The 25,211-nt window shown below is 36.4% G+C and overlaps 1 protein-coding gene across 2 annotated transcripts in view; it reads right to left on the bottom strand.

Moving 5' to 3' along the window:
* Positions 1–745: 745 nt before the first annotated feature.
* Positions 746–25,211, bottom strand: part of tmtc3 (transmembrane O-mannosyltransferase targeting cadherins 3) — a 55,045-nt gene continuing 30,579 nt past the window's right edge. For both annotated transcript variants that reach the window (XM_001922451.9, XM_073942995.1), the window contains 8 exons: positions 24,579–24,831; positions 17,083–17,231; positions 16,873–16,993; positions 16,532–16,643; positions 13,389–13,492; positions 9,325–9,494; positions 8,439–8,665; positions 746–3,469 (listed from right to left, as the gene is read on the bottom strand). In XM_001922451.9, the coding sequence (XP_001922486.5) occupies positions 2,604–3,469; positions 8,439–8,665; positions 9,325–9,494; positions 13,389–13,492; positions 16,532–16,643; positions 16,873–16,993; positions 17,083–17,231; positions 24,579–24,831 (2,002 nt within the window). In that variant the 3' untranslated portion in view covers positions 746–2,603. The remainder of the gene's footprint in view (positions 3,470–8,438; positions 8,666–9,324; positions 9,495–13,388; positions 13,493–16,531; positions 16,644–16,872; positions 16,994–17,082; positions 17,232–24,578; positions 24,832–25,211) is intronic.

Below are 25,211 nucleotides of genomic sequence, written 5' to 3'. Positions count from 1 at the left end.
GTCTCCTCTGCCTGCCAGATACTGTGCATAATTACATTTGCGACGGATCTCAGTTTTACAGCAAATCCTAGTTGTGAGCCTTCCCCTCTGAGCATTTGCACCAAACAATCCAGCAGCTCTGTTTAAGGGTTACAGAAAGATTTGTGGATTTCCCGAATTGTTCGACAAAATTTGCTTGCCATTTGCTTGTAGCTCTTCGTTGTGCACATCTCACGTTACAGTGAGCTCTATTGCAACACAAGCTCAAGGCTGAAACTCGAGGCCTTGACAACAAGCAAAATGACAGTTACAGCCTTTGGGGAGCATGCGAGTCAAAGGCGTGGGTGAGTAATCTTGGGCCGTGTGGATCTTGCAAATTGAAAATTGATCAAGTCTCGCTGTTGACTTGTACGCAGTCTCCAGAATGCATAAAAAGTGCCATTTATGAGACATTCCTGATGTAAGTCTTTTTATTGAAAACCGTAGGTCCCAGGACCCCTCATAGGCCAAACCATTAGAGGAAAATGTACTAAACATCAGTAGGTCTTGAGCTGAGGGAAACTTGAAATATGACGTATCGTGTTTAACAGAGTGAGATGACTTCGATGAACCTCTTAGAGAAAAGTGAACTCCCAAACCCATATATCTGAGGATTAATGTGATACAATCGTGTAAATCTGTCCTTATAGACTATCAAACTGACAATAAAATAAAAGGATTCAGATGCACAGATGTTGCCAAAAGAAAGAGCAAACAGGTGAAGCGATTCAGATTTCTCACTCAAGTTTTATGAAGACATCTCAATTGGCAAAAGAGCCGATGACACTGAAAAGCATGAGTCTTGTACTTAATCACAAGAATGTCACGCTAATTTAAGTGGCTTTCTTACACTTAAATAACACCTCAATTTTCATATGTGGCCCGCATTAGTCTTAGTACCTCTTGTGTAAATGTACAACTTCCGCACAGGCTTTGCATGACAGATTGGCCAGCTCTCAGGTACCATTTTTTTTTCATGAAGATCTTCAAAAAGGTCAAAGGAGATAGAAGAAGATATTTCAGGGTCGGCCTTCAAAGTAAACAGTAAAATGATGACAGGATTCCAGCAAGAGCACATGGTTTTTTCAGCTTCCCAGGAAACACTATACCCAACTGCATCATCTGCTGTACATTAAAATTCTGAAGTAACATATTGGCATCTAATCTCCCTTTGAAAGAAATAAAGTGATTGATTCTTTCCAAATACAAAAGCTAAGAGAACCCACAAAAATCTTGGGCTACATTGTGATTTTCGTCATATTCAAGGGACATTTACCCCAAAAAATTACAATTCTGTCATCATTTACTCACCCCTATGCCGGTCCAAACCCATATGAATTACTTATGTGCTAGAAAATAGAAGAAACTTTCAGAAAACGTCCTGTTCGTTCAAGCAAATACAATGGCAAAGGACGAAGAATGAAGCTTTTTAAAAAAATAACATTAGAGTTTCAGGTTTCCTGTGGCTACATTCACACCATATCTGGAGACGTTTAAAGTCACATGAACAACTCCTAAATAGCGAGTCGTTTCTGAATCAGACATCAAACGCTCTTTAAAGAACAAGCAGCAAGTCAGGATTTGCATTGAATAATGACTTGTGTTAGCGAAGCCAAACTATTGCATAGCTCATACGTCATATTTATAACATGAGGGTGGTATAATGTTCCACGGAGGAAAGGAAGCGTTCTAATGACATTACGCTAAGTAAATGACAACAGAAGTTTAGTTTGGGTGAATTATGCCTACTAGGTTTCAAAGCTTTTTTCCGCTCAACGGCTGATTATAATGTCACTTTGATCTTTGTAGGGAGAACAAGAAACAGAGCAAAAAGCAGTAGAAATCCTTAGAAAGAAGGGAAATAAACCAGAAAAAGCTTTGCATGACCAATCTGAGAAATCAGCAACAGTATGCGAGCCATATTGTAAAAAGCCCAGAAGCCTGCAATAACACTGCTGGAGAAGGGAGGTGACCCTAATTCAGAATGAGATTATGTCAGAGGATATAATTAACACTGACACCATTTGCCATGTAGAGTAAAAACAAAACAGCAATTATAACACATAAACAAACGCAGCAGCAAATAATCGACGGAAATGTGGTGATGTCACTTAAAAAGGGGGAGGGGCATGGGACTAACACTCAACATTCATGTGACGGACCTGCTATAAAACGGGCTGGATGATATACTAATGTATTATGTGTAATTATGAAAAATACTTGCAGTGGTGTAGTAAATCGATACATAATTGTGACTATCTAATCCAGTGACTCAAATATAGGCAATCATAAATAAACGATATGGTAAAATAAGATTTCTTTTAAAGGGGAAAAAAAAAACATACTGTACCAAATTTTGTGCTTCTTCAGCGCAACACCTGATTTTCCCTTTCAGTCGAACAGCTTTACATAATTAAAGCTGTGGGAAAAGGAGGTATAACTCACTACTTATATATATAAAAAGACACAAAAAAATCAAGCGCCACCAAACATGCTTAAACAAATTGAAAAACCCAAACAAAACGTATTGTTCTTGCGCTTTAAATAGTTCTATATAAAAATAGTGTGGTGGTTGATAAACAAGGTTAATCGCTGCTTAATATGCGTTCAATCTCCTCCAGTCTCTTCAAGGCAGCCGCCCTTTTCTTTTCTATATCTTTAATCTCTTTTGTGGATTTGCTCTTAGTCCGCTTGTCAGGCTGGCCTGTGTCCAGCTTCTCTGACTGGCCGTGGCCCTGGTTTTCAGTGGAGGAGGATTTCCTCAAATTCTTCTCTTTCCTGGCCCCCTCCCCTGCTCCCGAGGCAACTCCTCGCCCTTCCTCTTCTTCCTCCTCCTCCTTTTTGTCTTCTGGTTGATGCCCTTGCTGCTTATCTGACATACTACCACCCTCTGTCGGTGCAATCGGCTGCCCTGCGGCACTCATGGCGGCCATTTTGTTGCGTACGATGGCAAGGTGTCGTCGAATGTACTCCTCCTGCGGCGCCATTGCCAGTGTGTCTACCAGACAACGTTCTGCACGCTGGAGCTCCCGTTCTTCAAAGTACACCACACATAGGTTGTGCTTGGCTTGCACGTTGCTTGGGTCCATGCTCAAGATGCGTTCAAAACAGGTCTTGGCACCACGTGTATCTTTGCGGTGGTTCATAAGGATATCTCCCTTGAGGATCAGGCCCTTGACATGCTCTGGGTGGTACCGCAGGAGCTCCTCAAGCACCGGGAGAGCATCCAGCTCACGCTGTGATTGAGAGTAGAGCAGGGCCAAGTTAAATAAAGCGCTGCGGAAGCCAGGTTGCAGTTGAATGGCCTCACGCATCCAGTGCTCTGCCTCTTCGTTCTCGTTGGCATCCATCGCTAACATACCCAGGTTGAAGTAGCCATTAGCATCATCTGGCTCCTCTTTTACGTAGGTTAGAAAGCGACGATTTGCCTCTGGCCGAAGTTTAGCTTCACCTGTTTCAGGAAATTAAGAGACAGGATTGGTACAAACGTTGTTATGAAATATGCCAATTTATTTATATAAAATAAATAATCAATACAACTATAGTGTAAAAAATATTATAAAAATGTAATGATGCTAATAGAAGAGAAAGACTTTTATACATTTCTACCATTGTTTACAGAAGACACACTAATATGCCATTCAGTGTAGCAAATGTCTATGCCTTAAAACTTGTCAAGTATATTTAAAATATTTGAATTGACCAAAAAACAAATCATGTGTAATGTTATATGATGTGTTAAAACTAGGCTTTAACCATTTGTTAAGTTTTGTATCACTTAAAATGTAATAATATTTAGTATGCTCACTTTTTAAATGTACTTTTATGGAATTTAATAAGTCAGAATAAGTATGTTGTTTTATTTTAAAATAGATATATTAATTATGTGTCTTCAATTGATTACATTTATTCACGCATGTTTTGACTTACAGTTGATATCAGAATTGTTAGCCCCCCATTGATTTTTTTATTTATTTTTTTCATATTTCCCAAATGATGTTTAACAGAGCAAGGGATTTTTCACTGTATGTCTGATAATATTGTTTCTTCCAGAGAAAGTCTTGTTTGTTTGATTTCAGCTAGATTAAAAGCAGTTTTAAATTTTTCAAAAAACATTCCAATGTCAAAAGTATTAGCCTCTTTAAGCTAGTTTGGTTTTCGACAGGACAAACCATCGTTATACAATAACTTGCCTAATTACCCTAACCTGCCTCGTTAACCTAATTAACCTAGTTAAGCCTTTAAATGTGAAGGCTGTGTGTGTGTGTCTTGAAAATATCTAGTCAAATATTATTTACTGTCATCATGGCAAAGATAAAACAAATCGATTATAAGAAATGAGTTATTAAAACTATTATGTTTAGAAATGTGCTGAAAATTTTTTTTCTCTCCGTTTAACAGAAATTGGGGAAAAAAATAAACGGGGGTTAATAAATCAGGGGGGCTAATAATTCTGACTTCAACTGTATATACATTCACAAGTTCTGAAATCATTGATCATTATAGTGATTTCAGTTTATTTTCTAAGGTTATAATTTTAGAAATAAGATGTAATAAAACACCAACATAATTGATATAACATAAAAAGTATATTACGTCTTAAGTGAATGTAAATGTAGGGCATAAAAAATTGATTCCCTCTTCATTTAATCATGCTAATCTAAGCCATGTGACTTATCTTGCATAATAGACAAAAGTTATTCATACCAGAATGTACATACTTTTCCACTCAATGAAAGTAAATGCGGGCAAGGAATGTTTTTTCCTGTAACTATCTAAACAAAGGCATATTTAATGGTATAATCATAGTTGCCATGTTATTATAAATCATAGTCAAAATCTTCTGAGCAGCTGATGTCAGTTAAAAATTGCATATACTGTACAAAAACAGGTTATTAAATCAAAATCAAAAAGTATTTTTCTTTCGATTTGAGTAATGTGCTTAAAAGCCTGACATTTGTAGTATTTTGGCTTTGTAACAAGATCTACATTTTTTACCCACCATTCTATGTTGCAATGATAGGGTTGGATTGAGGGTAAGGAGTGTCTTTCAGCTTTTTATCTCTCAAAGAAGATTGTTCAAAATAACAACTGTAGGCCAAAAGTGGGAAAAATCACAAAGTAGGTTCGATAAAAATAAAAAAAGAAAAACAATATTAATGGGCACAACTACACAAACGAATGAAAGAATAGCAAATGTCTCAAGCAGGCCTGTGAATTGATCGCAACATGCTTCCTCAGTCACATGATTAAACAGACTGAACAACAGGCCTTAAACCATGCGCAAACAGATCCGTTGTATTCGTTGTATTTACATTGAGGCAGCGTAGGTGTGTTAATCTCAGAAAAAATGACAAACTAATTCCTGACTCTGCACGAATCCATCAGTCTTTCCGGCTATTCAAAGTAAAGAGTGAAAATATGGCATAAAACTCAAAGTTAGGGTCAATGAGTCACGTTCAATTTAAACTTATTGCTTTTGGATCAAACGCTAACATTCTCAGGCATGAGAAAAGGACCAAATTAGGTGAGAGGTTGCTGCCTTACCTTGAGGTGGCATGCTAAGAATCCATAGGTTAATAACTTGGCTCGTGCTCCTGATGTCTAACCTCATGTGAATCAAACATTAACTAGCAAACTATCGCTTTCATAGAGTTTACTGAACACCCTACTGTTTCATGTAATAAAGCCACTGTTTTTCGAAGCTCAGGTCTGATAAATCAAAATTAGGGAGTGTAATCTGCACCATTATATCTTCAGAACCTAGTAAGCTCCCTACCCAGATGGTACTGTATTTTAAAGCATCAATGCCACAATCCAGGCGTAAATGAAATCCTACAAGGTTAATCTCATAGCCAAAGACGCAAAACCAAATTCAAAAGCATCAGAGCCTGCATATTTTATAAAAGCCACAATCCAAGACTTAAAAAATTCCAAGAAATCCAAGATGGCAGATAAAGTGAGCAAAATGTCTACACAAAATATAAATTTTTGTTTAAACGGGTAACAAATGTCTTATTCTACAGTATTTTATTGTCAAAATTATTAACTCCTTTAAGGTAATTTTGTGTTTGATAGTCTACAGAACAAACCATCGTTATACAATAACTCGCCTAATTACCCTAACCTGCCTAGTTAACCTAATTAACCTAGTTAAGCCTTTAAATGTCACTTTAAGCTGTATAGAATAGGGTTGGGCATCTAAGCTATAATGCCGATCCGATACGCATCTCGATACAAAGAATACGATCCGATATATTAGCGATACATTTGTGACATATTGCGATGCAACACGATACGATTCACACCCATATCACGATACGATGCGATATTTCAGCACTAACTAATTAGATCAAGTTTATGAGATGATGTGAAAGAGGATGCTGTGCCATTGAATGAGTTTGATTATTTATTAACCAAGCAAAACCAAGACTTTTTTTTACAAACTGGCTCTTCTCTCAGAGACAGAGTGTCAGTTTACAGTAGAGGGCCATTTTAGAACATATAGCACATATTATTTAAGTATTTTCAAGATAAACAGAATGTATAAGTGCAATATATATTAAAAAAATATGTATATATTTGCACTCTTTCAACATAAATAAATTTAGCATTGCACAACAAGAATTGTGATTTAACTTTTCAACTATGAAAACAAGTTTTACAAAGATATATTTTGCCACTGATTATTCAAAACTTAAGGTTGTGAACTAGCAGTGTTATGCTGCTTTGAAACATCACTGTCACTGTAAACAACAGGCTAATAAAAATATAACAAACCAGCAATCTTCTTGCTGTGAGGTGGTCAAACTACCCACTGTGCCACCGTGACACCCATTATTTTTATCATTATTATTATTAATATTATTATTATTATTATAATTAAATAAAAATTAACAGGAGGAGGTGTTTAAAACCTTCGTTCTCCGTGACACTAGGCTGAATATCTTTGCAGATGAACAATGCAATAGCATTCGTTATTGGCGTAGAGCGAGCAGAACTGTTGCGCATGGAAAAAAAACTTGCAATGCTTTTCTCACCACTTTTGGAACTGGTTGAAGCAGTGCGAAAGCCGGGGATGCAGAAACACTGGAAGATGATTTCACAACAACACCGTGGCGCCGCTCCAAGTGAGATTTTAGATTAGTCGTACTGCCCGCGTATTTTACAGATGCGCGGCACATTTTGCAAATTGCATCTGTCCTGTCATGTCGTCCATCCTTAAATCCATAATGTTGCCATACTTTAGATTTAAAACTCAGTGGGGAATAAAATGTTTGTTTTGCTTCTCGCGCTTTCTGAGGGCGCTCCACGAGCTTCATCCGCACACCTGATACACTGAGTTGTAGTGTGTGCACATCCGCAAATCCGTTGCTAAGGCTTACTTTATGTAGGTCGATTAAATTATGCGCCAAAAACAGGTTGACAACACTTGTTAATAAATTAAAAATACATTCTATATTAAAAATATAAGCTGTATCTCGGAAAAATCGATGCATCTCGCAAAAACCGATACATCTCGATTTGCTTCCAAAATTTCATTCATCCTCTGCTGCTCTACCGATGCACTCGCATCGTGCACGCGCATGACCGCGTATCGATACATATCGGGTAATCTTCCCATTCCTAGTATAGAAGTCTCTTGAAAAATCATTATAGTGATTCCAGTTAATTACTCAAGGTTATAATGTTATAAATAAAATGTAATAAAATATCAACATAATTGATGTTCAGTATTAGTTTTACGCATTTGTGTGCCGTTTATTATCCTGCTTAGCACATTAGAGGATTAGCTCTGGAACCTTGTTTCTACCACATGATAAAAATAATAAACAAATAAAGGTAACCTTTTAAAAAGATTATGACTTTTAACTCGTTTAACTTCTTTTTTTTTTTACAAGTTTGTATCTCACAAAGTAACAATTCAAGTTTGTACCTAGCAATTTCAAGTTAAACACACCCGAATTAAGTAATCAGATTCAGTAATAAAAGTCAAGACTGCAATGTAGCCAATTGTGAGAAATAAAGTTGCAATTCTAAGAAATAATTGCTACACATAAACTCAGAATAGCAAGATATAAACTAGGGTTTTATAATGGTTAGGATGCTCAGAAGGCAGCAGTCTATGCAGCTCATTAGGTTGTGACAGAGATAATTTCATTGCTTAAGGTAGGTTCATGCAATGTTATAATTACTGTAATTACAAGATTCTAGTTTGTACAAAATGCTCACTTCCAAGTAGAACTCGTAAATTCTCAAAAGCTAAGGTGTACAATGCAATTTCTGCGATTCATTTAGTTGTTATGTTAAGGCATTGATAATGCGTACTTCTGAACCTGAGGAGGGGAACGACTCCAAGTTTAATGGAAATGATGATTGTAATTACTACTTCATTGGCTCAACCTGCAATGCCCACACACCTGACTCTTGCATGAGAAGCGCTGAGTTGAAGAGAGCCAGCTTGTGCCGTGGATTCAGGTCCAGTGCGCGATTAAAGTTTCTCAGAGCCTCTGAGGGGTCCTTCATCTCAATATTGACTATAGCCAGATTGTACCAGAGGTCTGCATTGGTATGGTCCAGTTCCAGTGCTCGTAGGTAGGCATCCTTTGCCTCACTGGGCTTGTTCATTTTCAGCAGAAGCTCCCCTCTGAGATTTGAGAGAAACAGAAAGACATTTTTGGAATACCTCTCGCAGGACATCTTAAAAAAATCAAACACACATGTACAACAAGAAAGATCAGTTTCTTTAAGCAATATTTTCTCAGCAAACAGTTTGAGCAATGCAGAGGTTTTGGTTTAGATATTAGTTTGTCTTCTTAATGTGGTTGAAGGAAGTCCTGGCATTCATGAGAACCAAGGCATTCCAGTAAATCCACTTTCAATAGCTTATCTGATCAGCATTTCATTAGCAGGATGAGACATGTAGAGCGAGATCGCTATGTGTGAAGACTACGTAAATTTCTGCTTGATGCAAATTGTAACAAAAACAGTGAACACCCCGATACTCTCTTATTATGAGGGTGCGATTTCAACTCATATCTATGAGAAATATTTTCATAGAGATAACAGAAGGAGGTCTAGGACGGGTGTGAATTTGTAATACATAGGTGCTTAATTTTTTATAAGATTGTATCTTTTGAGCATCGTCCAGTGTATACATGAGCTTCAAAATGAAACTCATGATCCAAGAAACCTCATGAAAGCCAAAATACTACCTACAACCTGTTCAGTTTTGCTTGGCCCCATCAGCAAGCATGCAACTATACAACCACATTTTCACCCATGTCAGCACAAATGTAAACTTGCCGGCTGATGTAGGCTTGTTTGAAGTCTGGTCTCATACTGATGGCCTGTCGATAGAGTTGGTCTGCTTCCTCTAGGCGCGAGTCATTTGCTCGAATTAGGTTAGCCAGGTTGATGTAAACGTTCAGATGGTTGGGGGCCACACGAGTTGCATACTTCTTCCCTGGAATGATCTGCCAAAGTGTTTTGGAAAAGTCAGCCAAGGTTGTAAGCATTTATATTTACATACATTTGACACTACAGTACTGCCAATAGTATATTCAGTACATTCCCTCCATACATTCCAACATGAAATATAGACCCATGTGAAGTTCAAGGTTGTAAGATCAGTTTCAGGAAAATTGGGCAGGACATATGAAAAGACCATTTTTAAAAACAGCAAGTATTCTTTAGGTCAGAGGCGTCCAATACGTCTCCTGGAGGGTCAGCATCCTGCAGATTTTAGCTTCAACCAGCTTTAGCAAACTGGCTTGGAATTTCCTAACATTGATGGTCTGAAATTGTGAGATGGATGAGTCTGCCATTTGGTTGGATGGGTTTACCATTATAGAAAGCTTCCATGTGTCTTTTATAACTACAAGAGCCGTTGAATGTCTCTCAGAGTTTCGTGAAAGGCTGTCACTGTTCATGTAGACCATAGGAAAAAAAAAAGAAACATCTTGTACAGTGTATCCTATTGGTTCAATCTCAGGAGGAAATGTAACTATTTTATGTATTGTCAGGAAAAACATGCTAATTTGTACAAATTCATACAACTTCATTTGCATGAAAATGTTTGACTTTTAAAAGAAGACATGCCTCAAAATCTTACCCCTGATTTGGGAATAAGCAAACTGTACTAAAATGTATGAATTAGATTATACTAATTAGTAAAACATTTAGGTACTATATCAAAAAGTTAATAGTGTTGACACAACTGCCAATACACTCTTGATTTTCAAAAATAATTTACTGTTTTTATTCAGTATAGTAAATCCTTCGTTGACGTTCATTACAAATTATCACTGGCTGTGTCCGAAATCGCATCCTTCCATAATATATAGTAAGCTAAAAACAGCGTGAGAGCCGAGTAGCATGTTCGAATTCATAGAATTTGAAAATCAGTATGCAAGAAGTACTCTGATGACCTGCGAGATTCTGTAGTTTGCATCTAATGCACGCCGCACTTTCCCATGATGCCCATGAGAGAATTCATAAATGGAAGTGAAGCAACACAACTCACACAGGTAGGTCAGATGGTGAATTAAGTATGTCTGAGTTCCATTCATACTACTCGCATTCATACAGTATAAAACATACTTTTCTAAGGGCTGAGTAGTACATTTAAATGTAAAATTCAAGTGCAGTAGCCACTTAGTAGGGGATTTCGGATGCAGCCACTGTTTCCTTAGAGTATTGCCATTATATATTTTTGCCTACATGTTTCAGATTAGAATTGAAAAGGACAGGACACTGGCAAGTTAATATCACAGCTATGAACCATGATCTCCTACTTGGTAATCAGCTGTAAATGGCATTGCAGGACATTCTCTATCCAGAGAACATGTAGTGCATAAGTCAACTAATGTTTGGTCGTTTTTCCCAGTACAAAAATGCTGTGTTTTTTGGGTTGATTAAATAAGTGAATACATCTGTTTAGCAAGGACAATTAAAAAAAAAAATCCAGATAAAGATATTCATCAGCATTCATTTAACAAGGAACTTCTTTGGAACCTATTAAACACAGAATCCTGGAAAAGCTGTTTTCATTTTTAGTGACAACCGTTTTGAGACTGATTTAATTTGGGAATACATTAGCCTATAGATTAATGATAATGCACATGGGCTAAAAGCCATCAACCTTTTCTTACTCAGCTTAGTCAGTTTTAATTTTATGTGGGGCATTTAGCCTTATATTTATATAAAAAAAGATTGCAGACCTTTTAACAGTCAGTGAGCAGGTAACTTTACAAGCTATTTGAATAAAAGGCCAGAGTATGGCCATTTAATATTTGATTAGCTTCTTTTAAATTACAGCGCATGTTGTGTGTAGTACTGTGCAACACTGACAAAAATAAAATCGATTTTGTATTTTCACAATAATATTTTTTATAAATTAAGAAGTGTTTTTTATTATTATTATTATTATTTTTGGTGGTGGTGGTGGTGGTGGTGGTGTTGCTTTGGCTGTTTTAGGTCCGTAATTCACAGTACAAACACAAGTAGGTGGTGGCTAGTCTTTGTCTTATCCAGTAATTTGTTGAGTTTTCATTCAAACAGCTTTCAAAAGATATGATTGATTTAGAAACAAAACAAGTGACTGGTCCAATGCCAAGTGGCAACCTAAAAATATGGCAGTTCCTCTAAGCCCTTACATCTATCAATAGTAGAGGTCTGCTTGGCATCAGTCTGCATCAATGACGTATAGTGGCCACAAAAGGGGCTCTTGTGAGCACCCTTCTGAAAACTAAAATAATGAATGAAACACCCTAGGGTGTCTCATAAACTTAACGGACAAATGCATGCGATGACCACTTAAAGTCTGCAAAACCGCAAGCACACGTGATGTACACTGTTTGTTATTGGACAAAATCCTTAATTAATCAATAGCTGAGTTATCACTATCGCACCTAAAGCAAGCATGCCAGGGCGAGGCAGGGCCAGTCATGTTTTCACTTCCAGGGCCTGATTGGGCCAAAGCGGGGCTTCCTTGGGGCCAGCAATACCTTGGGCCAGCTGGGGCTTTGGGGCGGAGTCAAAGAAGAGCCGACAAGGAAATGAATGAATGATTAGTAATTTGAGGTCTCTCCGGAGCATTTGGGCTGAATGTTTGATGGCGACTATAAAAATGAGGATGTTTTAAAATACATTTTATACCAAGTTATTACCAGAGAATTTCTGTGGTTTATTTTATGGATGGTGTGCTGGGTCTTCTCTCCGTTAGTGTCGAGACCATTTGATGCACGATGCAGTCAGTCAGCGAGTAAACAAATATAATGAATGAAAACACACAGGCCTGTGCATATAGACATAATGCAATGCTGTAGAGTAATGTGTCATTTCTTTGTTTCGGTTATCTACATTTCAATCGTTTCGTGATGGTGCGATGGTTCGCTATATCTGCTTGCCTAATTCCTGCTGATTTGGGCGGGTTGTGTGACATTTGATTAAGGCCACATTTTTGGGGTGGGGTTTGCATAACGCGCTTCAAGCTACTAGCCTCACAGTGTAAACGTTACATGATTTCGGCCTGTTTGCTCGTGCTACCGGGCTACTAGCATGGCATGGCGCAGCCCGATTAAAGCCCTGGCTCGCACTGGCCCGACAGTGGAAATGTGGCTAACTACTGATTCACTTGATTAGTTCAAAAACAGATTCACTATGGAATGAAATGCTGCATTGTTGCTCTGCAGCTCACAAAATTCTGCCTTGTTTGGAACCAACAAATTTTATTGGCGAAAGCTCAGAAACTATATTGTTTGTCAAGCAGTTAATTAAAATGACATTTGTGATCACAATCATATATACACAAATCAAATGCATCAACAGCTTGAGTTATGGCTGCATTTTAATAGACTTCATCATGCAGTTAAAGCCTTAGGATTCTGAAATCATGTTTCTGATCATTTCAGTCAAAGTGATTGGCAATGTAAACTTGACACATCATTAAAACAACTGTTAAAATATTGTCATAATAAATCACAATACATATCGCACGCCTTACTTTGGGTTTTGTAACATCAAGGTAATAATACTTTGTAGAATGTGTTGTGACGTGCAACACAAAGGCAGTGTAAACTTGTTAAACTGTTGCATTTGGCTCTGGTAAATGCAGCAGGAGAGAACAGGAAAGGCGGTAACAGGTTCTCTTGTTCTGCACTGATATCAAGCAATGAACAGACGACTGCTTAGAAGACTATTATGGTTGGACAGCGATTTGGTTGTCGTGATACGCTTTTTGTTTTGCTATTTAAAACATCAATCTAAATGTCAAATTCAGACAGGGTATTGACATTGACTGATCCGATGTAGCTTTTTTTTGCAGCTGAGCATAATCACATTTTTGACCATACAAAGAAAATGCATACCTGTGGCATTAGGGATTTCGCAATTAGATATGCCTCCTCTGCCTCTCTGGACCTGTTTAGGTTCTTGTAGGTTCTCCCAACGTTCATGTGGGCCCCAATGTCATCTTAGAAGAGGACACAATGTTTAGTATGGAAGCATAAATCAAGTAAACAGCACAGACTAAACCTCAAAGACAGAGTAGATAGTGGAATGTGAATTATACGGCTTGAGAGCAACAAATAATAATGGTTATAGGCAGCTGACCACTTTAAAACACACTTGGGACTAGAGATTGGCTGGAAAGACTGGGAAGAGGAAAAGCACCTCCTGTGAAAGCTTTCCTTTTTACAACCATGTGGCCCGTGTAACCTCACACACCAGAAAGCGAACCCTCAGCGTTTCGATGTGTAAAACTGATAATGCTACCAGCATTTTCTAAGAAACCTCTGACCAAACTCACGGTTTTGGAGAATAAAAGCAAACTGATGCAGACAGATAGCCTGCCCAGGATTTCCTCATTCATTAATGTGCTTATGGAGTTAATCTGGAAAAAAGAAATCTAGGGTGGTGGTGGATCACAAGTCATGTTAGCTCAAATAAACCAAGATAACTTGAACAATTAAAGTCAATAGTCTAATGCCTTTGGCAGCCAAAACAGTCTTCCTCTCAGGTATCCTGACAACGATACAGCAAAGCAAATACAAAACCTAAATCCACATCTTTTCACATAAATCCTTAGATCCACACATTCTCAAGACACTAAAGTGCGAAAATAGCTTTTTATGCCAATGTTTTCATACGGTCCCGAGAAATACCTCTTGTTAGCTTACACAAAATCTGAAATTGACCAACACGCCTTCGAACTTAGAAAAATATGCCTAAATTTCCCACACCTCCCTAAAACAACATAACTGTGGTGTGTTCTGTTTAAAATAAGCTCCATGTTAACATCTACTGCTAATATTTTTGTAAGAACTGAAGGATATATCACAAACTCAAGTATTTCTATTTTTTTGTGTATGTGAAAATTATCCAGTTCAAAATCATTTCCAAAGCTAAGCTGTTATTTAACATCAGCACATTTGATAAAGATTCATGTTGACATCTTAATAATGGTAATTAGTAATTAGTAAGAAACTGTGATCAAGATGTTATAACTTTCCTTTTCTCTCAAGTAATTTTCCCATAATGATATAAAAAAGTCTTTATTAAATCCCTATTGGAAAAATGACAAAGAGGTCAATTAAACAAATGGTCAAAGAGTAGGGGTGGGCAATTAATCAAAAAGTTATCGAAATTGACAATCAGAACCTATAATCAATCTCATTTTTCCAGGTCGATTTTTTTCTAATTACTTTCCTTACCCCATAAGGGATTACGTGGCCTCGCTCTGTCAGCCACACTTTGCAGAAACATCTGATCTCTGGTCAAGTAGGACAATTCTTAAGCCTTATTTTGCACATCATTGACGATGATTTATATTTTCATATTTTCCATTACATTAAAATAATTTTTTACATTAAAATATTTGTTTACAGAAGATAATTATTTACAGGATTTACAAGAGTTATTTGCTTATTTTTTACTTCTAATATAAAAAACACTGAAAATAATTTATTTAGTTACTGAAAGTGCAAGTTAATTCTTTTTATGTTTTTATAAGAAAAAAAGTGACTGTTGGTTTTAGGAAATGCTTGTTTTCATTTCAGTTGTTCAACATTAATTTTCAATAAATAAATCACAGATAGAAGACAGTGTGTGTTTCCTTATTATTTTAAAATCATGTAATGCACCCTTCATTCAAAAATCTCTCACTTGTAATTTGTGAGCTACTGTACAAAACCTGTCAGTAAACTATGAGGGCAAAAAAAGTAAATAAATAAATGAAATAATCACTCATTAATTGTAATCGATTTAAAAGTTCAACTAACTGAGATTTTGATTTTAGGCCAAATCGCCCAGCCCTGGCAAAGAGACAAATCTTATTGCTGATAAGTGTATGCTGTAAATGGCAACATTTGGTAACACTGTACTTGAAGGGGATGTTTGTAAGACTGACATGACACCTTTATAAATCATGATATAAAATAAGGGAAATTGCATGCATGCTTATTACAAACATCATGATGTGGAATTCACTCAGTCATGTCTTTTACATGCAAAAATACCATTGTTTGAGAGGTCTTTATGACAACTACACACAAGCAAATGTATCATAACCTGTCTTGTCAAGTTGTCATGATAAAGACAACATAGCTCGTAATGAATCTGTCATCTGTCATTTAAATCTCTATTGAAAAAGACCAGTACTCTGCCAATTCTTTTTTTTTAACAGAATCATTAATATTTAATAGAATTTCTATTTGTACTAGGTAGTTGTGGTTAAGAAAAATATGAATGATGCTGTTATAAAATTCATAACACAGTTATAATGGTCTCATGACAACATTACTCATGACATATTTGGGACCAGAGTTTGATTCCCAGCTCAAGGTCCTTTGTAGATCCTTCCCCTCTCTCTCTGCATCCCATTCATTCCTGTGTCCCTCTATACTGTCCTATCAAATAAAAGTGAAACACCCCTAAAAATATATAAATGAAAAAAAAAGTCTCAAAAACGACTCTTGATGACAGTCTAGTCATCATAAGCATGCATGAAATCTCATTCATATTCATGACATGTATCGTCTGATGATTATTAGTTTTTAATTATTATGAACTTCTTATGAACACTCCGCCAAATAAAGCGTTCACCAAGATTTTTTTTTTAAATTTAGCTTTGCTCACTGCAACTCTCTGGTGAGTAATTACAACTCATTACATTGAAATGTAATGCTTTTCTGCATAAAAAAAAGTTCTGTTGTTAAATGTTTCAAATGGTTCCAAGTTTTTTTTTTCAATGGACAAGTTTTTACGTCTGGAACCTGGCTGTGCTCTATCGGATAATCTTGACTAATAGCCAAGCTGCTAATTATTCTGTCTGGCTCCATTATCAGGATGTAATGCCCACTTCAATAAATTCCCAATGGATAAGATCCCCATTATACACGTTCTCCCTCAATGAATATCCCCTTTCGTATGGAGTTACCCAAGTAAAATGGTAACGTTTACTTTAAAGATGCTTTAGGTAACCTTAAAAAGATCAGCCGGTTGAGTCAGTTACCTGGTTGCACTCTTGTGGCCTGAAGAAAGTATCTCAAAGCTCTCTCATAGCTGTTTTGATTCTCCAAAGCATGTCCGACATTGTTCCACAGTTTGGCATTGTTCCTGTTCACCTGGAGGTAAACAATTTTCAAATGTTTCAGGCATACCAGGCTGACACTACAAATCATCTTTTCAGAAATCATTTTATTCTTGTTAATGTCTGAATTCGTGCTTTGATATAAAGCAGCAAGCTGGACTCATTCAGAGTAATAATATCAAAATACAATCATATAATACGTATGAGCCCATGGCCAGATGTGCATCTATAAATGAATAATGTGTCCTTGGATGTGTTCATACTTTCAGTGCAGATGTAAAAAGCGTGTATTCGGACTCCCAGTCCCAGTTTCTGTTGAAAGTTTTTACAGCATGCGTTGTTAGAAGTATTCCCATGAGCAACCAAGACATTTTCTTTAGGCCCCTGGATAACAAAATAAAAACACTCAATATGGTTCTGAACTGGTCACCCAAAGAGGAATAAACAAAAGGATTTGTTCTGAAGACGCTTACCCTTTTTGGGATAGAAGTTTGAATCCGTAGGCCACCAACACACAAAATCCCATGCTGGGTACATATAGGACCCTTTCAGCAACAACGAAGCCCACAGGGAAAAATAGGTTGGATGCAGGGATGAACGGAAGGACAATCAGAGACAGTGCCTTAAAGGACACAAGACCAATGAAAAAATAAGCAGAGAAAATACTGTCACAGTAGCAGACAGTACATAAACTATACAGAACATATTATGTCAACAACAAACTGAAAAAATATAAACCTTTCATTTTACACCCTCTAAATTTCAGTATGAGCTTCACGTGTGCAATCTTGTTATGTCAAATATGTGGAACACATGAATCATGGTTTTGGAACCAAACCTCCCTATGATGTTTCCACACTTTGATGCATGTTTCATGATTTCCATGTGTTCCAAATATTTCTCATGTGATTTTAACATGATTTTTGGAGATTCATGGTTCCATGTGATGTTTTCAACATTGAACATAAAGATTATATGCAATTGAAGTCAGAATTATTGGCCCCTCTTTGAGTTTTTATTTTTAATATTTCCCAAATTATATTTAACAGAGCAAGAAAATTTTCACTGTATGTCTGATAATATTTTTTTTTTCTCCTGGAGAAAGTCTTATTTGTTATTTCAGCTAGATTGAAAGCAGTTTTAAATTTTTTAAATTCATTTTAAGGACAATATTATTAGGCCCTTTGAGCTATATATTTTTTTTGATAGTCTACACAACAAACCATTATTACAATAACTTGCCTAATTACCCTAATCTGCCTTGTTAACCTAATTAACCTACTTAAGCCTTTAAATGTCACTTTAAGCTGTATAGAAGTGTCTTGAAAAATATCTAGTCAAATATTATTTACTCTCATCATGGCAAAGATAAAATAAATCAGTTATTAGTAATGAGTTATTAAAACTATTATGATTAGAAATGTGTTAAAAAAAGTCCTCTCTGTTAAACAGAAATCCAGGAAAAAATGAACAGGGGGGCTAACAATTCGTACTTCAACTGTACTTTAAATGATTTTCATCATAGCTTATTTTAAGGCAATTGCTTGGAGGTTTATATGGCCGTGTTTTAAAATTTGAAGCAAAAAATAAATAAAAACTGAACCAAGTATAGGAATCGGCACGCTTGCTTAAAAAAATGAATAAGAAAACAAATCTGCAATCAGAATCAGCCCTGGAATAAAGTTAAACTAGGAATACCACATATACAAACACATTTCTTTCAAAAAGTGAGTTAATTACTTAATAAAATGGAAATAATGCTTTGCTGTTTTCCACACTGAAGAAAATACTTTCACAACGGTGTATAAACTAAAAGCACAGCTCATATCTTCGCTCATATCTTCTGGAGACATTTATCATGGGTTATTTACATAACTTCCTTTCATCTTCTGCAATAACACAGTAAATTATAATAGATGTTTGAGCTCATGACCAGGGGGTTCATCCCAAAGAGAAAGCATCATAGTAAATAAATAAATGTGGAAGAAATATTCAAACATTTATTTCCCTTCTGGAGCACATAAGGAATGATTTTAAATAACTTTATGGTTGCTTTTCAAAGCTTTGGACATTTTAAGCCTGGCCATACAGTAGAGTGATGGTACATGACGTCAAAACCCTAAAGACTAATTCACCCCTTGTTTTTATAATGCATTTTTATGATGCACAATGCTCAGTCCAGGAGCCACTCTAGAATTTCTTAGCCAACGCACCTCAATTTGCATTTTTCTTTTTGTTTTAAAGAAGCACTTAGTTTCTGTCAAATTTAAATCCCTGTTAAGTGAATGAACAAGTGAGCCAAAACATAAAAATGTAGTGAATGGTAAATTGATCACTCTGATTTCAGGGAGGATAACCAATGACTCGAGTAAATAAGTTTCACAATTAACTTGTAGAGAACAGGTTGAATGGATGTCAACATTTTTAATAATGACTGAACTACAGGAAAATCTTGAAAAGTCCAAGCATTGAATCAGTCTTGTAACCTTTTTATTCTGAATATTTGTTCATTTTATATGTGAGAATCGGTCGAGGTTAGAGGAAAAACATCTATTGAAAGCAAGTGCATTTGCATTTTCATACGATTTCAGTTTCATGCAGGTATCATTGATTGGGTTTTGAAGTGCACTGCAGTAATTGCCTCTAATGGCAGATTTTCTTTTGCGCACCGGCCATATCATACAGCCTGTATGATTCATTTGTGAAAATTTAAAAACCTTAGTAATCTTTTTTGTTTGTACATGGAAATGAGCAGCATTATATAATTAAACTTTTCTGTTACAATACAAAAAAGTTCTATGAACATGCATAAAAATGGCAAGGTGTAGTATAATTTAGCTAATTTCCCAGTCTCATTGACGTCTGAAGTTCAAGATTTTTTTTTTTAACTAAACAAATGTTCATGCCCCCTAATGGTCACAATTACCGACCATTCAGCAAGCAAATGACCTGTTTTTCCCTCTCTCTTTGAAATCTAATGAGAGGAAGTAGAAACGCCAGTCTCTCTTTAGCATCTAATCAGGGATTTGTCTAAGTGGCAACCCTGAGTGGGCACAAAAACGGCCCAGTAAACCAAAGAAATTCCATAAGCAAAAAATCTTATCGTATTTAAATGTTCTCATTGTTTGGTTCAGACAAGCTTGTGCAGGTATGAATGCTAATCACTCTAGTTTCATAAAGCTTTGTCTGAAACCAAGACCATGAGTTTGATTAATCTGTAACTAAAGCCAATTATACACGCTTGACCAGCAAGACAAGTGCAAGAAAACTAGCAAGCTATGTAATAACCATGGACCAGGAGAATTTCTCCGAATGGTGGGGAAATGTTCAAACAGATATGATTGATTCCGAAAAAATGAGAACATGTCATTGCAGTGCTCCTCAAACATGGTCCTTCTCATCAAAACCAAAAGCAAACATGCCTGTCTTGCACAATGCATGCCAGGCCACAAGATGTAAGATTGGGATTATAGGTTTTATTTACGAAAAGCACCTTATGACAAGGTGATGGATCAGGATTTTCTTTTTTTTTTTTCTTTTTTTTTTTTTTTTTTTTATGAAACCATGAACCCCTGCAAGGGCACAGCCCTTGGACACCCTGTTTTGAAGAACAAACTCATTTTGTTTTGTTTAGATACTGCAATTCTTTTTTTTTTTTTGGTAAGTGGAAAAGTTGCTTTTTTCGTGAAGTGCGCTCAAATTTATGAGTTTATAGTCAAGTAAACAGCATGGTGCCATAGAGAGGAGGCTTTTTTAATAGCGCCATCTCGAAAACAGGGGCATTCGTCTCACATTGTGCGGTCTTGAAAGTGAACTGCAGAAATTGGTTTTGGCAACAGCTTCAGAGTACGTCAAGGACCAAACTGTCAGGCATTGCTTACGCAGTGGTGGATTTAACGGGCCTGAAAGCAGCAGTACGGAGAACATCATATTTATCCAATTTGCTTGATGTTTCAGAGGCCAAAACCAATCTTGATAAAAGACGTTTCTACACAAACAAGAGCTTTGTCTTCGGTTATCATAAGCTTTGGTGCTGCGTACTGTTTGATTGCTTTGGAACATGCAACATAGAAGTAAGAAAAAAACGGTCACAGTTAAATTAGCCAAACTTTCACAACAAAAATGTTTCCTGTTTGCTCATAGTGAGTGTCGGGCCCTGCGCACAGGGAATCATTAAAACAACTGACCACGGCCAACTAAAACAGATTGGGACCAATATCCTTATGCAACCTGTTCTCTGTCTCTTAAGCAGAGCACAGTGTTAATGCCCAACCCGCAAGCCCCCTACACTATTGTCATGATTTGTGGTCCCTCGGTCTCTGCCAACAGAGCGTGGAAGTTCACCAAACTCTGTTGACAGTGCGTGGAGACGCACATGAAGAATTCACGTCACTGTTACACAACGAACGAGCACAGCGCTGAACACACAAGATGAAGGGATTTCAACTGTGACACTGTGAACTCTTGCAAGCGCGGAATCAAGTTAGTGCTTCAACATATGTAGACTTCAGCAATCGAGTGCCAGACTATAAGACGATAACATCTTTTATGATGGATGGAAAAACACGGCTCTTTAGGCTGTAAATTGAGAAGAAGAAAATGTTGTGTGAGACTAAACATTTAAAAACATGAAATACACGTTGCTACAAAAGTTCAGTGAGGGAGAAATCTTTTTGTTCAGACAGATGACATTAATCATTCACCGCGAGTCAAGACAGTTTCCAGAAGCTGTAAAAAAGACCTTGCATTAACTTCATTGTGGGTATGAAATAGCGTGAACAATTTTTAAGTGCAGCTTTTAGACATTTTTTGGACTAAATTAATAATACCTGGTCCATAAATTACCCAGTTTGCCTCGTAATTACCATCTGTTTATAATGAACGTGTGAGATACAAGCATTTCTGAAAATCAAGTTACCTTCCTCAACTTCCCTCTTCCTTTCCACCAGATTGTGTGTACGAGTCTAAAAAGTAAACCCCGTTTAGAGCGATTTGAGGTTAAATAGAAAAAATTATGGTTGTCAGATTGTATTACTGATATGACGTGACTGAAACGTAATCTAGACCAACAGGGTCCAAAATGAACTCACTTGTCAAACACTTAAATGAGGGTAAAAACTGGCTTCATTCAGGATGTAAAATGTTGTGCACCAGTTGGGCAGAAAATTGAGCAACTGAAATGCAGTCCTTTGCTTAAATGAAATAAAAACAACAACCCTTATTTGATGAAGTGACACAATTGATTAAAATCTAAAATAAAACATTTTTACCAGAGAAGTTTATCTAGGATGCCTAAAGTTTTTTTTTTTTCCGCGGAACTAAACGTGATGCCGAGACAATATTACAAGGGACCAAACTGAAAGCGTGAGGGGGCAATAAAACATGTGCATAAATGTGTGTTTTTTAAATGCAAGGCCATTTTACTGAAAATCTGCGGTCTTCTGATTTTAAATTATGCAAATTTATAATAGCTGTTCTTCTAATTACCAACATGGGGTTTTATCTTCGCCACTTCATGCAAGATCATCGCTAGGGCCAGACAGAATCTGTGGACATTTTTTGCTATTTCTGTGAAGAAGTTTTGTAAGAAATCTGTGGATTTTTGTGGAACTATATTGGGAGTATTATAACTAATAACTAATATAAGACATTAAAAACTTTTATTTAATGTTTACAATGCAAATTCAATTAGATTCACTTATTTAATAATCAAAGCAAGTCTTTTATATAATATAACGAAAAGACAGAAAATATTACTTTACAAACTGTATTGTAAATAAATCAAATGAACATTTTCATATTAGTCAATAATATTACTGAATTTAATTTAAAAACTGAATAAATATGAATTTGCACACATTTACACAAGTAAATATAAAGATGCAATGATGAACTCAAATCTGTGGAAATCGGCGGATTCCAGCATTCACAGATTTCGTGTGGGCCTAGTCATCGGAAACTGTGCTGGTTTTAGCATTAAGCATTGGCATGTGCTTGTAAAACGTAAATAAGTTTAAATCATAAAGTAAAAAACAAAAAAAACTTATTTGTCTGGAAGGGAAAACATTTTTTCGGCTTTGTGTAATTTATTCTGAAGCTATATTTTCATCAGTGGTCTATAACAGTTCTTGCTCAAATCATTTGTGATAAAACCCATGTAGACCATTTTAATGTGGTCATGTCATTGGTCCATTAACATTGCTTGTTATCAAACTATTTCATAACTGTAACAAGAGGCAATACAATCATAACTTGATGTTAAAACAGCTATCATCTTTTTGGATTCTGGGAAGCTATACAAATTTTAAAAAGTAAGACAGGAAATACAATAGGACCATTTTTTTTTTGTTTACATCCCTCAAAATTGTCTATAAAATGATTTCAAGACATTTTATCATATTCTTTAACACTTATCATATTCTTACATGTAAAGAGGTGGATGTGTGGGAAAGTTGATGTTGTTTAGCTATGGTTTATTTAACCCCTTCAATACTTAAGCTTTGTGAGATTAAAATGCATCACTTTTGTATTTTATGACATCTGGTGTATGACATTGCAATCCACAGCCCTGTGCACTACAATGAAGATTAGAACTGCTGAATTTACAACACATCAATTCATCAACTTTTTCCAAAAGTACATGACAGTAAGTGGCTGTTTAACTGGAAGAAGAATAGAGTAAATGTTCTAGTTATCTAAACAGTATGTTATAAATAACACACATTGTAATAGTACATGTAAAATGGTTATTATTGCCGTCTTCCAGACATCAGCATGCATTTTATAAAAGCACACTTGTTTGTTTTATTAGTAAATTGGTGCAAATTTGGAGGAAAAACAAGGGCGATGAAGGATCAAGACCTATCAGTACTTTCAATGAAATATAGTTTGCTTATGTTGCAGGCATTTTAATACACAAGCCATTGCGGGAGGCCAGATTTGAATTTACCAGCTGATCAATGATGCACTGAACATTCTAAACGCACTGATGTGATTGTATCCTCCAGGTATCAGCCTGAACTAATCACACCACTGTGATTGAATGTGTCAAAAGGTTATTATATAAATTTAGGAACCTCTTTATTCACAACATCACAGGATGTAGTCAGTCACTAAACCAAGTAAAAATAAATCCATATCTTCACTGCAGACAGACAATACAGCATGATGTGGCATCTAGTTTAATTAAACTCAAATGTAGCATGAATGCATGTAGTTTAAAAAAATGTCTTAATTTTCCTAACTCAGTGTCATTTTTTCTTCTTCATGTTAGACCAATATGAAAGCAATTAATTCAACCAATTACCATCAGATGGCTGATTCATTAAAAGACAACAACATTTACAGCATTGTGTCTTAGATATGGATGTCCATTTGCACAATTTGCCAAACTGTCAATTCGTCCTTTCAAAAAAAGAAATTCCTTTGTCGTCCTGGACAAGCGGATAAGTGTTAATGTTGAGCCTTGTCTAGAAGTGGAGTGACTTACATCTAAGGGATTACTGGTGCGTTTCCAGTAATTTGTTAGTCACTATCATGATTAGTCTCATGCCAGTCAAGCAGATCAACATCTCTAATCCTTTTTTTCTTTCAAATAGTCTCAGCAAACACGACACTATGACAAATACTCAAATCCGGACTAAGTTTTCTTAAATTCATGGAAACAAGCTCATGTGCATGGCTCATCTGTTATGGATGAAAACACTCTTAATTTGTTTCTGACGGATTGCAAACACAGCCTGTCATATTTCAGACTGTTTTTGACTAAACAAATTTCCTCTGGCTTTTCTTGTGCATTTATATAGACAGCCAAATTAAAACAACTAAACAAAACCATCAACAGCATCTTATTCAGCTTGTGGTTACACGCATGCAAAATGAAAAGAACAAAATAGCAGTTGATTTGATCTTTTTGTTCTTTCGTATGACTCATAATCAGGTTTTCCATAAGCCCCACCCACAAACATACCATCATGATGATCTTGGAGGAGCTATGGTTGTACCAAAGACCGTGATAGGCCAGAAGGCCTAAAAAGGTGTAAAACACCAATGTGGCAAGGTTGCGTGAGTCCAGCAGGGACTCTACGAGAGGGATGGTGCCCATCGTCCAATCACAACAAAGCTCTGAGGGGTTGAGCAGGAGCCAGGCATTTACAGGCAGGAGGTAGTTGAAGGTCAGCTGCCTGGACGGGGTGGAACTGACGGCAGCTGGATTATCAAACCTGTTGAAAGATGGAAAAAAATGAATCAGCACTCCTCTCCGTCAAGACATACTTCACATAGAAACACTTTATTCGGGGGAGCTTTCACTGATAAGAGAAAAAAAAAACTGAGGCCAAGAAAACGGAGGTTTAACTTTCACCAAATCAATTAATCAGTGATGTTCCAATGGCTTAACTTATTATTGGTAGTTTACTGGAAATTAGTGTGACTGCTAGGGCCACATGATTTTGGAAAAATCTGACATTGCAATATTTTGTTTTTTTGCATTATACATTTTGCTAAGAATATAATTTCACCAGATGAGCTCTATTTGGAAAGATTTCATTCATGTAGATGGACTGGGATAATAGTCTTTTTCCCTATGCGCTGCATTTCCATA

This window comes from Danio rerio, chromosome 25 (genome assembly GCF_049306965.1).
Source record: "Danio rerio strain Tuebingen ecotype United States chromosome 25, GRCz12tu, whole genome shotgun sequence".
In the NCBI taxonomy this organism is placed as follows: domain Eukaryota; kingdom Metazoa; phylum Chordata; class Actinopteri; order Cypriniformes; family Danionidae; genus Danio; species Danio rerio.
This window is presented reverse-complemented; position numbering and strand designations above follow the sequence as displayed.